This window comes from Astatotilapia calliptera, chromosome 4 (genome assembly GCF_964374335.1).
Source record: "Astatotilapia calliptera chromosome 4, fAstCal68.1, whole genome shotgun sequence".
Classification (NCBI taxonomy): Eukaryota; Metazoa; Chordata; class Actinopteri; order Cichliformes; family Cichlidae; genus Astatotilapia; species Astatotilapia calliptera.
Window position 1 is genome coordinate 36,156,606 of NC_137425.1, and position 16,700 is coordinate 36,173,305.

Genomic DNA, 16,700 nt, shown 5'->3' on the forward strand with positions numbered 1-16,700 from the left:
CAAGTGGTCCCTTGCTCTTGGACAGCTCTTATGATAAATCTTTTTTACTCCTCAGCTTGAAAACTTGGAGGGAGCTTCTTGATGTTCTTTTCACTTCTGTAATGTGGCTCCGTCGGTGCTCAGTGGAACCTTCAGTAGTTTAAAAATGCTTCTGTAACCAGTGCCGTCACAATGTTTGGTAAGAATAAGGTTGTGACAGTCTTGAGAGAGTTTTTTTATGGGATGTTTATTCTGCGACTCCTTGGTAATAAGACACCTCTTATGTCTATATATAGATATTTCTATATATAGACCTGTATTTGCTCCTTTGTGTAAGGAGGAGCAGGATGAGTTTGTCCAGATCCACACAGCACGAATGTCTCTGACCAAACAACCAGAAACAGACTTCATCAGGGTGGTCTCAGGGCCTCACGTCCTCCACAGTGGACCCGGTGCTCACTGTCCAGCACCACTGAGCCCAACTGTGCTTTTCACATGAGCACATGTGGCAGACATGAAAGGGTTTGGAGAAGCTATGCATAGTGTTATGATAGCTTGCAAAGTTTTTTTAAACACCTGTAACTACCATAACCATTTGTTCAGCTGAAAGAATTTCAACACTTCCAAGAGACTCATCATAACTCTTGAAACACAAAATATTTGAGCTTTCAGGAATAGTTCAAATATTTTGTGTTTCAAGAGTTATGATGAGTTAATGCTTTAGAGCCTGAATCGTGGAGTGTTTATTGAATTGCTTTGACAAAATGTTTTTCAAAATTAATTAAATATAAATTTTCAGATATGGGTTTAAGTATGATCATATTTTACATAATATTTTGCTGTACCATTTTTGTTTATTTATTTTAGATGTTATTCCTTAAAAATCCATCCATCCATTCGCTTCTGCTTATCCTGGCTGGAGCCTATCACAGTTGTCACAGGGCAAGAGGCAGAGTACACCCTGTCGCAGGACCAACACACAGAGACAGGCTGTTTCCTGATTCAGGGTCTGCAGCCTTAAAGGCCGCATTTTAAGGCCGATTACGTCACAGCGACGCGACGAAGGCTGTCCCAATTCAAAGGCTGCTCGAAATGCGGCCCTCAAATGCGTCCTTCATTTCCCTGAATTTTAAGGATGGGTCGGTGTAGACGTGGCCCAACATATCCCAGACTTCATAGCACGGCAGTGGGTGTGGGCTGAAGCGGAGCGGCCGAAGAGCAAACCTTTAAAAAGTAAGTACTGAATATGACGTCACTTATTTATGTGCGAATGTTTAATAATGAAGAACATTAAAACATGACTGTTGGCCACATGTCGGCAGAGTTATGTGACATTAGTGACGTTTGTACTAACTTGGTTTTAAAGCCTTTACTTTCAAATATACGGCGTTCAATAGTCGACCTTAATCCTACAGAGATGTGATGATTTTGTGGATAATTAAAGTCAGTCATGTATCCACAAACACAACAAGCTGAAAGTCAGTGATGCTGCTCGGTTTGCAGTCCTGAACGTCACGGCACAAGCAGGATTCACTGCACTGTTAATGTGAGCTGTGTTGGTAGCCACACTAGTCTTCGTCTTTGTGGTACCAGCTATTTTAGCTAACTTGTTACATAGTTGAAAATAAAACCTCTTCTAGTTGAAATTCTGGTGTTACTCTCCATATTTATGTTGCAGCTTTTGAGCCGTTTCGCATGTCACTTAGGTGTGGAGGTAAGTGACGGAAGTGACGGGAAAAGGTAAGCGACCCATGTTGCAGGTGACGTCAGACGCCGGAGATTTGGCGGAAAAAAAGCGGATGGTAGCGTAAAATTTAATAAAGTTTCTTTAAGCTTCAGTATTACCAAATAAACTAACCAATTGTCATATAACTAACAACATCTGTTCTATCATCTCTAACACCCTGGAGGACAACGAGGAGAGTTTAGACGCTCTCCAAGATTACATCGACCGGTGCTTCCAAGATTTAGTAATGAAGAAGGCCCAGAGCGCATCCTCCCCAGCCAAAGCTGAGACGCCGTCATCTAAAAGATATCGCCCGGCAGACTCCCCCAGCACAACATCGCCTGCAGGCAAAGATATCGTCGACATCCTGGAGTCAATCGATAAGTGATTGTCCAGTTTTGATGCGAGGCTGTCCCTGGTGGAGATCCTACACCGGGAATTTAAATCTCTGAGAGAATCCCTGGAGTTCAGCCAGCGGCAGGTGGAAACACTTGCTGCGGAAAATGCCACGCTACGGGACTCGGTCAAATCTCTAACCGAAAATTTGACCCAATTAAACATAGAAAATAAAATAATAAAAGAGATCGTTATAGATTTACAAGCCCGTAGCATGAGAGATAATCTGGTGTTTTCTGGTATTCCAGAGTCTGCCGGAGAGGACCCGGAAACGACCGTGAGAAGCTTCATTAAAATCCAACTGAAGCTGCCGGAGGACACGGTGAAAAACATAGGGTTCAAAAGAGTGCATCGCATCGGGGATCCGAAGACAGGAAGCGGGAGACCACGTCCTATTGTAGCCAAATTCGGCCACTTCAAGCAGAAGGAGCAGGTGAAGAGTCGTGGCAGAGAGCTGAAAGGAACGGATTTTAGCGTGAACGACCAGTTCCCCAGAGAGATCCTGGAACGACGCAGGGTCGTCATCGCCGTGGACCGGCTCTACGTGGACGGACAGCTCTACCGTGACCCCGGCATCACTCCATGGCTGTATTGTCCGCACACCAGATAAGAATCCGCTACACTATCCTCTTCACTCACACTCTCTTGTTTTAACTTTTGCTTAACTATGTAATTTCAGTTTGCTAATTTAGTATAACGTCACTGTCACTCTCCGCCAACGCTTTAATTGGAATGTTTCCGTTTTTATTTCTTTTTCCCGTCTCTCTCTTGTCGCTCACATTGCTCTTTGGTTTATTTGCTTCTCTTTTCTATCACTATGTCGATCACCTGTTTCCCTATCCATCCACAAACAACACGGTCTATTTCTACATGCTCACTCTGCACAATCACGCACACACATGCGTTTAAAGGCAACACATTGACAACAGCCACACAGCGCACACAGATATAGGACAGCCACACACATTTGCTCATATTAGTTATTATGCACACTCATAGTCAGACCTATGGAGCTTCTTGCCGCGCATTTTCTTCTCTTTACTTACAAAAAAAAATGTTGTGTTTCCATTTTCCTCACCCGTCTAAGCGAGACACACAGCATACATCTTTAGCCACAAACACACAACTATGGGCATGCTAAGATTTGTCACATGGAATGTGCATGGAGCTGGCTCTAGGGAAAAAAGGTTAAAAATACTTAACCAACTTAAAAAATTACAGGCAGACGTTGTTTTATTACAAGAAACCCACATGCCTGTCACAGGTTTGAACAAACTTAACACCTGAGTTTCCTCATGTGTTCTCAGCCTGTTATAATTCTAGACAAAGAGGAGTAGCAATTCTAATACATAAAAATATTAATTTCACAGTACTCGATGCAGTTATAGATCCAGAGGGCAGATTCCTAATCGTCAAACTATCTATACTTAACCAAAAGCTAGGTATTGTAAGTATATATGGTCCAAATGTTGATGACCCCTCATTCTTCCACGGTTTTTTTAGTACACTCTCCGAACACCTTGATTGTGTTACCGACACCAGACCTAGGGGAATCTGGACCGGCAGCAAGCGGCACACAGGCTAGAGAGCACTGTGTAGCCAAATATGAGCAACTAGAGAGGACACCGAAGTTAGCGTCTTGCTCAGGCCGGAGCTCATTTATTTCTGCAACATATACACAACACAAATGCATTCTTCCCATAAAATAACAGAGTTCATAAACAAAAATAAAGCTACAAAAAGCATTCTCTCAAAAGCAAAATAAATACAAACTAATTCAAAATGACTTTACATACTTACAACTTAAACAAAACACTCGTGGCTAAAGCAGAACAACATACCAAAATAACCCATCTCACATTCACACAACCTTACATATATATATACATATATACGTATATATATATATATGTGTATATATACAGCAAGCCCCATGATGGACAAAATCCAACAGATGAAGAGAGCAAGCAGAGTCATTCAAATAAATCATGTCACTGTAATCCAGGGCGGGTAAAAGAAAAAAAGTGGCAGCAACAAGCTTTTTCCTGTGAAACATGATCTGTTCCTGGAAGAGAAGCCCAACTTCAGCCTCAGTGTCTTTATTAGATGTTCAATGTGTGGCTTATAGGAAGGACTGTCATCAACCACAATACCGAGGTATGTGTACGAGGCCACAACCTCTGACTTGGATTCTTGAGATCAAATATATTTTCCTTTGGGTTTGTTTTCTTCCCATTTGTGGCTTTAATGTAGTGTTACATCCTGTTTGTTTGCTTCCATCTGTATACATGTCCAGATTCACTGTTGTTTCTATTCGTACATTGCTGTGTGATCACTGTTCCCTCTGCTGACTGATGTGACCTTTTGTATCTCACACTGATACTTGTCATATTTGTATCTGCGCCTAAAAGATAAAAAGTTTTCCATGCTAAAACACAGCTCCACCTCCTGCAGTTCTCCCTCTGAACCACTAGATGTCTCTGTTATCTAAATGAAGACGTGCAGCACAGCAACCACAGCAGCGCTCAGATCACAGGTGTCCTGTTATTATGTCTAAAAGCATGAAACAGGTGAGACAGGTGGGATCAATATTAATGTTGTGGAAATATATGAAAAAGCAACAGAAGAGTGAAAACATTTCGTGTTTCTAGAAAGATCTTTCAGCTCACAGCTGCTCACAGACTGTATTTACAAGTGACAAACTGCAACTCTACAGTACATCTACAGTATATATCAAATATGTTCTGTATTCAAATCTATTGAGTGATGTTTGAAAGTCTTTCCAGGTGAGTTTGATCCAGGAGGGTCTGAAGTCAGAGTCAGACAGAGACTGTGCAGAGACTGTAGAAGGACAGAGCAGCAGCAGAGCAGTCCAGATACACTGATGATCCTCTGTCAGATCCAGAGGGACACACAGGGCTGATGCTGGACTCTACATTGTGTCTGACAGTGGAGCTGTTCTCAGAGCAGTTCACTCTGCAGCACTGACAGTCATCTGCACTTCATTCCTCTGTCAGTCACTGCTGGATGAAGCTCTCCTCTCCACCTCCCAGTAACATGGCCCAGTCAGAGCGTCTCTACACACAAGCTGCTGCTGCTTCAACCTCTCTGGATCATCAGGACACAGCTGCTCCTCTCTCAGCACACACACCGTCCTGTTTACCATCATCAGCTCCACCTGCAGAGAGAAGAAGGAAGAGCAGAGGAGATAAACGAGTGTTTCCAGAGACTCTTCATCAGCTGTCAGTGATGCAGCACATCCAGTATAAAGAGCAGCAGGGACGTCAGTGCTGGGACTGTACTAGGACTCATTGTTGCTTCACTTTTTCTAATCTTTGGATTTTTATTGAAGTTGATGAAAATGTTTTTCCCTCCTAGTTTTAGTTTGGACTTTCATTCATTAGAATAACCTTGGTGTGTCCACTCTGAGCTCTGTAGGAACCCCAACAATCCAGATGGACAGTTCCAGCTGTTCACTGGAGGAATACCAGCCAAACATCTGCTCTCACTAAACTCTTCCTCACCTACAGACTGTGTTCTTCACTGCCTTAAATTCGGAAATTAATGCAGTCATTGGTCTGCGTGCTGCTTTGTTCAGAGAGCTGATTGGCTGTTGACAGTGTTTGATCAGAGCGTGTCAGCCGTTACCATGGTGACCATAAAGGTGAGAAACAGGAAGTGTTTGTGTCCAATCCTGAAGCCTGTCACCGTTCTCCTCTCACAGCTTCACTGAGAAGCTGCAGCTTTACAGGAAACACTGGATCTTTGTTTCATACTGACTGTGTTTAGTACAACACTGCTGACAGCACCACCCACTCACTCCATCACTCTACTGACCTCAGAGTCTCCAGTCTGTAGTCTGGACTCTGCTGAAGATCAGACAGCTGCTTCACATCTGGATCCTTCAGGTTGTTTCCCCACAGGTTCAGCTGTCTCAGATGGGAGGGGTTGGACTTTAGCGCTGCTGCCAGATAATCACAGCTGATCTTTGACAAACCACAGTAACTCAATCTGTATAAAGAATGAAAGATGTAAGTTTATTAGACAAAGTGCTTGAAATCATTCAGTGTTTCATCATCTGTTCAGAGCTGAAGAAGGTTCAGAATGTAGAAGTTTAGAAAATGGAAACTCCAAACAGCTGAAGCCAACAGGAAGCAGCTTCAAACAGGAAACTGTGCAGAGTTTCAGACTATATGTCCTGATGCAGCCAGTTGGATTTTGGAGATTTGAATCTCTGTTCTGTGACTAAGTCCTTGAATCATTTCTTCCAGTTGGTCCAACAAGACAGACTAAGTGTTGGACATGTGTTGTGGCTCCATCAGGGAGCTTCTAAATGTGATGTGATGGACCCTCTGGGTCTGTCAGGTCACAGGACTGAAGAGAGCTCAAACTGGGCACACAGTTGTTCCTGTCTGGACCAAAGACTCTATACTGGGACTGAGGGACTGCTCTGACTGCACCCACTGGGACTTTTTAAAGGCTCATGTTCTCACTTAGATCATCGATTTCTACTGAGATTTCTTTCTGGGGAAAATGGGGATTACTTTGGAAACAGGAAGTATTTTCCCCAATAAGCAGCCCTGGATTAGTAAATCACTCCAACATGTTCTCAGGTTCTCTTGTTATGAGGGAGAGAAGAAAAAGATTGAGGCACAGAAACTTGTTGAAAGAGAGATAAAGCAGCTAAAATCAGGTGTAAAAGTAAAGCAGAGGATGAGCTGAATAAAGGACACTCAAGGCTGGCTTGGAAAGGAATGAAGTCCATGGTGGGGATGCAGAACAAGGAGCAAAGATGAATGTGATGCTGAATCAGCAGAAGACTTGGACTCATTTGATTCCAGCTTTGATATCATTGATTTCAATGAAGAGCTTTGTGATTGTAGCAAAGGGCTGGTAGCTCTGAGAGTCCCACTGATGAGGTGTTTGTGTGGAAATCTCTTAGTGGGACCAAAGAGAGAAAAAGCCCTGGTCCTGATGCTGTGGGAGGGAGATGATTGAAGTGTGCTGTGAGGAACATTTTCCAGTCCTCCTTGGAACAACAGGAAGTTCCCAGCATATGGAAACAAAGGTTAAGTGTCCTATGGCACTCAGTGATGATGGTGCTGTGGCCCCACCACCTCCACCTCTTTGTAAAGGAACTAACTGTCATCTGAAGCTTCAAATGGAACTAAGACTTCCTCCACTAGGTGGCAGTGTCTGATGAGAAAGTGTTAGTGGAGCTGGCCTGGAGTCAGAAACAGGAAGATGCAGGATTTGGGCTGAAATGGGGAAAAGTGGTTCGCACTAGTGCCTTAAAGCAAGAAGGTTGTAGGTTGAAGCTTGTTGGCCTTTCTGTGGAGGTTGGATGTTCTCCCACAGTCCAATGAAATGCTGCTTAGGTTCATTGGTGCTTCTACATTGGCTGTAGGTGTGGATGTGAGGGAGTGCTTCTCTGTCGCTCTCTGTTGGCCCTGTGATGGACTCCTCACCTGTGCAGGTGGACCACGCCTCTTGCCCTATGACAGCTAGGGCACAGGCTGCAGCCCTGTGAGCCTAAGCTGAATAAACAGTTAGCAAAAATGATCCATAGATGGCCTGAAATCCCCCAGTTAGCAGTTTGGTAGATAGCTATGACATGCTAATCCCATCCAGCAGCTGTATTCTACCTGTAAGCTGATCCCTGCTGAGCCAAAGCACTTTTTCATATGCAAATTACAACCTTTAATAGAAACCTATTGGTCAGCATCTTATTAGCCTGCTGTTAGCTTCATTCCACAGAAAACTGAGAGAAACTAACAGAGTTGATAAAGAATAAAGAGAAATGTGCTGATTTAAAGCCTTTGAAGTGCTTCAGATGATCTCTGTCCACTTCTGTCCACTCATTCATTCATGTAAGCTTTCTAATGCAGCTTTGATCTTCACAGTCTGCTTCATGAAACTCATTCTAACCCTGAATGTCAGAGTGTTCCTCCTTCTCTTTCCCATCATTCATGCTGGCAGTGGAGGAGATTTGGATGTTGGACTGTGTTTGGATGATGTGTGTATGTTTGTGTTGGACTGCTGTCTGTAAAGCAAACGCACATTTTGCTTTGGATTTCAGTGTCACACAGACTTTAAGGTGGAATGAAGAGTTGGAGAGTTTCACAGTGAATCATCCAGTGGAGGATTTTTCTTCTTCTTTGAAGGTTTGAAATGTGAACATTGTTCTGCTGCAGTCAATGGACTAAACCAGAGAAGAAGAAAACAGACTTTACCATGAAGATCCTCAGTGTGGATCAGTATAATATCAGCCTGATGTCTGCAGTTTAGTGTCAGCACAACAATCATATTCATCTCAGCACAACTAAAACATGCTGACTGACCTCAGAGTTTCAAATCGACAACGTGGACTCTCCAGGAAACCACACAGATGCTTCACTCCTGGATCCTTCAGGTTGTAGTTGGAGCTCAGCTCCAGCTCTCTCAGATGGGAGGGGTTGGACTTCAGTGCTGCTACCAGATAATCACAGCTGATCTCTGACAAACCACAGCTCACCAATCTGTATAAAGAATGAAAGATGTAAGTTTATTAGACAAAGAGCTTGAAATCATTCAGTGTTTCATCATCTGTTCAGAGCTGAAGAAGGTTCAGAATGTAGAAGTTTAGAAAATGGAAACTCCAAACAGCTGAAGCCAACAGGAAGCAGCTTCAAACAAACACAACAAGAGAAAAAACTCTGAATGTTTCACATTAAAGTCGTACATTTCTCATAAAAACAGGACAAAGACTTGAAAAAGTCGTGTTTTTCCTTCCAGGAACCACATGGCTTCACTTTTAAAGGTGAAGTGTGACAGAAATGGACATATTTGAAGTCCAACACCTTTTTCCAGTCACATTATTAAAGCAGACAAACTACAAGCTCATTTTCATTCCAACAAGTCATCTTCTGACCTGGACTAACAACACTGGTCTCTATGTGCAGCTGGCTGTGAGACCAGCGTCTACAAAGTGCAACACTGAAAGAACATCACACACTCATTTGCTTCCAGCACTTTCACACAAACATCTACTGTCATCATTGTCACCAAACTCTGTGGATCCTTTATTGCAAATTCAAATGGGATCAAATGGTCAGACAAAAGAGGGTTATGAGGAAATATGATGAAATGTTGTGTATTAGCAGCAAGTTATTGAATCTTTTTCCTCAGAAACCAAACAAAACGATTGACAAACATGTTTTTACAAACTCAGTGTTGGACTTGGATCAGCAGGATAAGCTGATGTTTAAAGGCATTTGAGTCTCGCTGTATGAGAGTCCAGTTATTACTCAATATTTATGGATGATGTTCTTTCAGTGTTGCACTTTGTAGACGCTCCCTGAGCCTCACAGCCAGCTGCACATGGACCAGCTGACATTACCCAGCATTAGAGGCGGCTGTAAAAAATTCATGTTCCCATTTAAATGGTTTTAATTTGAATAAAGCGATGTTGATTCATTCAATCCTGAATCGATGTTTAATATTAATGTATTTTGCCAGAATCTCAGCTTAAAGCTCCCAAAAGTATTTCAACAACAAGCAAACAGATAAAACAGTAAATGAGAGCAGCTAAACACACAAAGATGGAAACACAGAGCGTGGATCGTTCACTCGACGGCACGTACACGGACACGCCGTCGGGGCTGACAGTGGACAGCTCACAGATCCTGAAGCTGCAGGTTTCATCTGTCTCCAACCAAAACTGAGTGAAGCAGCAGCAGAAGAAGATCCAAACTCTGCTTTACGTTTGATGAACATCGTCATGAATTCTCTCTGACTTTGACCTTTACTTCCTGCACAGCTCTCTCTCTCTCTCAGTGTGCTTCAAGAACAGTTTACCTTCAGAAATCTGTTTCCTGCATGATTCACTGCTTATTACGCACCAGTCTGCTGTTGTGTTCACTGCTGTCAGCCTCCGAAAACAAAGCCTCATTTCTGCTGTTCAATACTGAAGAAATTTAAACCTTTTAAAATGATGACAGATTACAAACTCTCAGCTGTGTCTGTAATCAAACCTCTGTAACTTTGCTTCACTTCAGCAGCATCAGCTCATGTTCACATGTTGATTCATGGTTTGCTTCAGTTTTTCATCGACTGCAGAAGATTTTGAAGGTTATCTGCTATAAAAAGCCAGAACAGGAAAATCTGCTTCATGTGTTTCTGTTTGATCCTCAGTGACTTTGACACAAAGGCCTCTGCTGTGATGATCACACCTCTGATCAGGTCTCACAGTGTCAGCTTTGTTTTTATACATATGGATATGTGCTGAGAAATGATCAGAGTTAGAATATTTCCCACTGTCTGCTGTGTGCCGTGACCTTTGACCTGCTAAAGACAGTCAGCTGTGGATGATTCATTGTTGTGTCTGATACTTAGAACTGTGAGGAAGAAGCTACACAGTTAATCAGGGTCCCCTCTCTCTGAATCAGGAAAGGTGGGCAGGCCGCGTGTGGGCCACGGGCCATACGTTGAGTCTCACTGTTTGAAATGTGAACATTGTTCTGCTGCAGTCAATGGACTAAACCAGAGAAGAAGAAAACAGACTTTACCATGAAGATCCTCAGTGTGGATCAGTATAATATCAGCCTGATGTCTGCAGTTTAGAGTCAGCACAACAATCATATTCATCTCAGCACAACTAAAACATGCTGACTGACCTCAGAGTTTCAAATCGACAACGTGGACTCTCCAGGAAACCACACAGATGCTTCACTCCTGGATCCTTCAGGTTGTTGTTGTAGCTCAGGTCCAGCTCTCTCAGATGGGAGGGGTTGGACTTCAGTGCTGCTGCCAGATAATCACAGCTGATCTCTGACAAACCACAGCTCTGCAATCTGTATAAAGAATGAAAGATGTAAGTTTATTAGACAAAGAGCTTGAAATCATTCAGTGTTTCATCATCTGTTCAGAGCTGAAGAAGCTTCAGAATGTAGAAGTTTAGAAAATGGAAACTCCAAACAGCTGAAGCCAACAGGAAGCAGCTTCAAACAAACACAACAAGAGAAAAAACTCTGAATGTTTCACATTAAAGTCGTACATTTCTCATAAAAACAGGACAAAGACTTGAAAAAGTCGTGTTTTTCCTTCCAGGAACCACATGGCTTCACTTTTAACACTAGCATCCCCAGGCTTCTACCTTTCTACCTATAAAACCCGGAGAGCAGTCAAATGGTGGAAGTGGAAGCTAAATTGGCTAGTCATTCATATATATATTAGGCTGTTAAGTAGGAATTCTGGAGGGAGGGGAGTGGGGGTGTGTGATTGAGGGGGTGGGGGAGCTGCTAAAAGCTGTGAGCTTCCTTTTGTGTTTCATCTTGATGCATTCTCAATCATCCAGGGAAACAAATCTCCAAAAGTCACCAACTTGGAGTGTTTCAGTTTGCCATCTTAGGGAGAAATCAACACACATGGGTGTATGTCCTTTGTATGTCCTTTGTTGCTGAGATTTATTGATAAAAACAGTACAAAAAACCAACCATTTGTACACATATTTACAAATGGCCTGCTGAGTGGTGCACGGAGCATGTTCATTGGTTCATGGACCTCCCTGAACTAATGGCATTTATTGCAATTGTGATCTTGCGGGGGGTTTGCAGGCTTCCATCTGTAAATGACTGCTGGTCAGCAAACCTGGGAAACCCACAGATAATTGGAACTATGGCACGAAACCGCTTCCAAGACATCATGCAACACCTACGCTTTGATGACAAGTCCACCCGCAGTGATCGAGCAAAGACTGATAAGTTCGCTGCAATTTCCAGTGTGTGGGGATCATTGGTCACCAACTGCATCACGTGCTACAACCCTGGTCTACATATCACCGTTGATGAACAGCTTTTCCCATCAAAGACTCGGTGCTGTTTCCTGCAGTATATTGCAAGTAAACCGGACAAGTTTGGGATCAAGTTTTGGGTGGCTTGCGACCTAAAATCCAAGTACATTTGCAATGTCTTCCCATATCTTGGCAAGGACCCCAATCGTCCCACTGGGGAGAGACTTTCTGAAAATGTAGTAATGAGGCTGATGGAACCATTCCTAGACAAGGGCAGAAATGTTACCACGGACAATTTCTTCACATCGCTTTCACTTGCGCAAAAACTTCTTGGACGGAAAACCACCATCCTCGGCACAGTCAACAAGATTCGCAGGGAAATTCCTCAATCCACTAGACAGACAGATCGCAATGAATTCACCACTCAGGTATGTTGCAGGTCTTTTGTGGTTCTATGTTTATGTGTTTCATTGTGTGTAAAAGGGCTATGGAAATAACAATTTATCTTATTTCTTAGGTGTTTTCAACCTCTGCTGCCACGCTGACAGCGTATGCGGCCAAACGGAAGAAGACAGTCTATATTCTTAGCAGCATGCACAGCGTGGTTCAGACTGATAACACCACCAAAAGGAAGCCAAACACTGTCACCCTTTACAACAAAACAAAGTGTGGCGTGGATGTGATGGACCAGATGGTTCGGGAGTACACTGTCCGCAGAGGAACACGGCGCTGGCCAGTCGCCGTGTTTTATAACATGATTGACATGGCAGCACTGAATGCACATGTGCTGTATCAAGCATGCACCGGGACGAAGGAAAGACGGGTGGACTTCCTGGTGGAGCTTGCAAGGGAGTTGGCTCACTCTCATGTAGCTGCGAAGAAGGCAAGAAAAGATCAGTTGCTTCGGACACAACCCTCCACACCGAGCCCTGGAAAAAGGGCCACGTGTCAGGTCAAACACAGATGCAAAAAAAATCAGGCCACTGTGCGATGTGTTCACTGCTACAGGTACACATGTGGTAAATGCAGACGACAGATACCATGGCAGTGCCAGGATTGTGAGTGATTGCTGAAAATGTTGAAATGTACTCACTCACTTTTTATCATTATTTGTAAATATGTGTACAAATGGTTGGTTTTTTGTACTGTTTTCATCAATAAATGTCAGCAACAAAGGACCTACAAAGGACATGTGTTGATTTCTCCCTAAGATGGCAAACTGAAACACTCCACTCCCCCACCCCCTCAATCACTCACCCCCACTCCCCTCCCTCCAGAATTCCTAGGTAACGACCTAATATACATATGAATGACTCCAGCATTTGACTGACTGCTCTCCGGCTTTTAAAGGTAGAAACGCAAAATGATGACTCCGCGGGGGTCTAAGGTAGAAAACCAAAATGACTGCTCTCCGGGGGTCTAATGGTGAAGTGTGACAGAAACGGACATATTTGAAGTCCAACACCTTTTTCCAGTCACATTATTAAAGCAGACAAACTACAAGCTCATTTTCATTCCAACAAGTCATCTTCTGACCTGGACTAACAACACTGGTCTCTATGTGCAGCTGGCTGTGAGACCAGTGCTCAGGGAGCGTCTACAAAGGGCAACACTGAAAGAACATCACACACTCATTTGCTTCCAGCACTTTCACACAAACATCTACTGTCATCATTGTCACCAAACTCTGTGGATCCTTTATTGCAAATTCAAATGGGATCAAATGGTCAGACAAAAGAGGGTTATGAGGAAATATGATGAAATGTTGTGTATTAGCAGCAAGTTATTGAATCATTTTCCTCAGAAACCAAACAAAATGATTGACAAACATGTTTTTACAAACTCAGTGTTGGACTTGGATCAGCAGGATAAGCTGATGTTTAAAGGCATTTGAGTCTCGCTGTATGAGAGTCCAGTTATTACTCAACATTTATGGATGATGTTCTATCAGTGTTGCACTTTGTAGACGCTCCCTGAGCCTCACAGCCAGCTGCACATGGACCAGCTGACATTACCCAGCATTAGAGGCGGCTGTAAAAAATTCATGTTCCCATTTAAATGGTTTTAATTTGAATAAAGCGATGTTGATTCATTCAATCCTGAATCGATGTTTAATATTAATGTATTTTGCCAGAATCTCAGCTTAAAGCTCCCAAAAGTATTTCAACAACAAGCAAACAGATAAAACAGTAAATGAGAGCAGCTAAACACACAAAGATGGAAACACAGAGCGTGGATCGTTCACTCGACGGCACGTACACGGACACGCCGTCGGGGCTGACAGTGGACAGCTCACAGATCCTGAAGCTGCAGGTTTCATCTGTCTCCAACCAAAACTGAGTGAAGCAGCAGCAGAAGAAGATCCAAACTCTGCTTTACGTTTGATGAACATCGTCATGAATTCTCTCTGACTTTGACCTTTACTTCCTGCACAGCTCTCTCTCTCTCTCAGTGTGCTTCAAGAACAGTTTACCTTCAGAAATCTGTTTCCTGCATGATTCACTGCTTATTACGCACCAGTCTGCTGTTGTGTTCACTGCTGTCAGCCTCCGAAAACAAAGCCTCATTTCTGCTGTTCAATACTGAAGAAATTTAAACCTTTTAAAATGATGACAGATTACAAACTCTCAGCTGTGTCTGTAATCAAACCTCTGTAACTTTGCTTCACTTCAGCAGCATCAGCTCATGTTCACATGTTGATTCATGGTTTGCTTCAGTTTTTCATCGACTGCAGAAGATTTTGAAGGTTATCTGCTATAAAAAGCCAGAACAGGAAAACCTGCTTCATGTGTTTCTGTTTGATCCTCAGTGACTTTGACACAAAGGCCTCTGCTGTGATGATCACACCTCTGATCAGGTCTCACAGTGTCAGCTTTGTTTTTATACATATGGATATGTGCTGAGAAATGATCAGAGTTAGAATATTTCCCACTGTCTGCTGTGTGCCGTGACCTTTGACCTGCTAAAGACAGTCAGCTGTGGATGATTCATTGTTGTGTCTGATACTTAGAACTGTGAGGAAGAAGCTACACAGTTAATCAGGGTCCCCTCTCTCTGAATCAGGAAAGGTGGGCAGGCCGCGTGTGGGCCGCGGGCCATACGTTGAGTCTCACTGTTTGAAATGTGAACATTGTTCTGCTGCAGTCAATGGACTAAACCAGAGAAGAAGAAAACAGACTTTACCATGAAGATCCTCAGTGTGGATCAGTATAATATCAGCCTGATGTCTGCAGTTTAGAGTCAGCACAACAATCATATTCATCTCAGCACAACTAAAACATGCTGACTGACCTCAGAGTTTCAAATCGACAACGTGGACTCTCCAGGAAACCACACAGATGCTTCACTCCTGGATCCTTCAGGTTGTTGTTGTAGCTCAGGTCCAGCTCTCTCAGATGGGAGGGGTTGGACTTCAGTGCTGCTGCCAGATAATCACAGCTGATCTCTGACAAACCACAGCCCTTCAATCTGTATAAAGAATGAAAGATGTAAGTTTATTAGACAAAGAGCTTGAAAGCATTCAGTGTTTCATCATCTGTTCAGAGCTGAAGAAGGTTCAGAATGTAGAAGTTTAGAAAATGGAAACTCCAAACAGCTGAAGCCAACAGGAAGCAGCTTCAAACAAACACAACAAGAGAAAAAACTCTGAATGTTTCACATTAAAGTCGTACATTTCTCATAAAAACAGGACAAAGACTTGAAAAAGTCGTGTTTTTCCTTCCAGGAACCACATGGCTTCACTTTTAAAGGTGAAGTGTGACAGAAACGGACATATTTGAAGTCCAACACCTTTTTCCAGTCACATTATTAAAGCAGACAAACTACAAGCTCATTTTCATTCCAACAAGTCATCTTCTGACCTGGACTAACAACACTGGTCTCTATGTGCAGCTGGCTGTGAGACCAGTGCTCAGGGAGCGTCTACAAAGTGCAACACTGAAAGAACATCACACACTCATTTGCTTCCAGCACTTTCACACAAACATCTACTGTCATCATTGTCACCAAACTCTGTGGATCCTTTATTGCAAATTCAAATGGGATCAAATGGTCAGACAAAAGAGGGTTATGAGGAAATATGATGAAATGTTGTGTATTAGCAGCAAGTTATTGAATCATTTTCCTCAGAAACCAAACAAAATGATTGACAAACATGTTTTTACAAACTCAGTGTTGGACTTGGATCAGCAGGATAAGCTGATGTTTAAAGGCATTTGAGTCTCGCTGTATGAGAGTCCAGTTCTTACTCAATATTTATGGATGATGTTCTATCAGTGTTGCACTTTGTAGACGCTCCCTGAGCCTCACAGCCAGCTGCACATGGACCAGCTGACATTACCCAGCATTAGAGGCGGCTGTAAAAAATTCATGCTCCCATTTAAATGGTTTTAATTTGAATAAAGCGATGTTGATTCATTCAATCCTGAATCGATGTTTAATATTAATGTATTTTGCCAGAATCTCAGCTTAAAGCTCCCAAAAGTATTTCAACAACAAGCAAACAGATAAAACAGTAAATGAGAGCAGCTAAACACACAAAGATGGAAACACAGAGCGTGGATCGTTCACTCGACGGCACGTACACGGACACGCCGTCGGGGCTGACAGTGGACAGCTCACAGATCCTGAAGCTGCAGGTTTCATCTGTCTCCAACCAAAACTGAGTGAAGCAGCAGCAGAAGAAGATCCAAACTCTGCTTTACGTTTGATGAACATCGTCATGAATTCTCTCTGACTTTGACCTTTACTTCCTGCACAGCTCTCTCTCTCTCTCAGTGTGCTTCAAGAACAGTTTACCTTCAGAAATCTGTTTCCTGCATGATTCACTGC

The 16,700-nt window shown here is 43.0% G+C and overlaps 1 protein-coding gene across 28 annotated transcripts in view; it reads right to left on the reverse strand.

Annotated features, from left to right (window-relative positions):
• Positions 1 to 16,700, reverse strand: part of LOC113021481 (NACHT, LRR and PYD domains-containing protein 12-like) — a 225,297-nt gene that overhangs the window by 86,710 nt on the left and 121,887 nt on the right. For 24 of the 28 annotated variants that reach the window (XR_013908728.1, XM_080300599.1, XM_080300598.1 and 21 more), the window contains 3 exons: positions 15,162 to 15,338; positions 10,756 to 10,932; positions 8,443 to 8,619 (listed from right to left, as the gene is read on the reverse strand). Coding sequence is in view for 26 of the 28 variants with exons in the window: in XM_080300599.1 (XP_080156725.1) it covers positions 8,443 to 8,619; positions 10,756 to 10,932; positions 15,162 to 15,338 (531 nt within the window). In the remaining 2 variants the exon portion in view is untranslated. The other 4 variants (XM_080300605.1, XR_013908729.1, XM_080300609.1 and 1 more) reach the window with 4 other exon arrangements.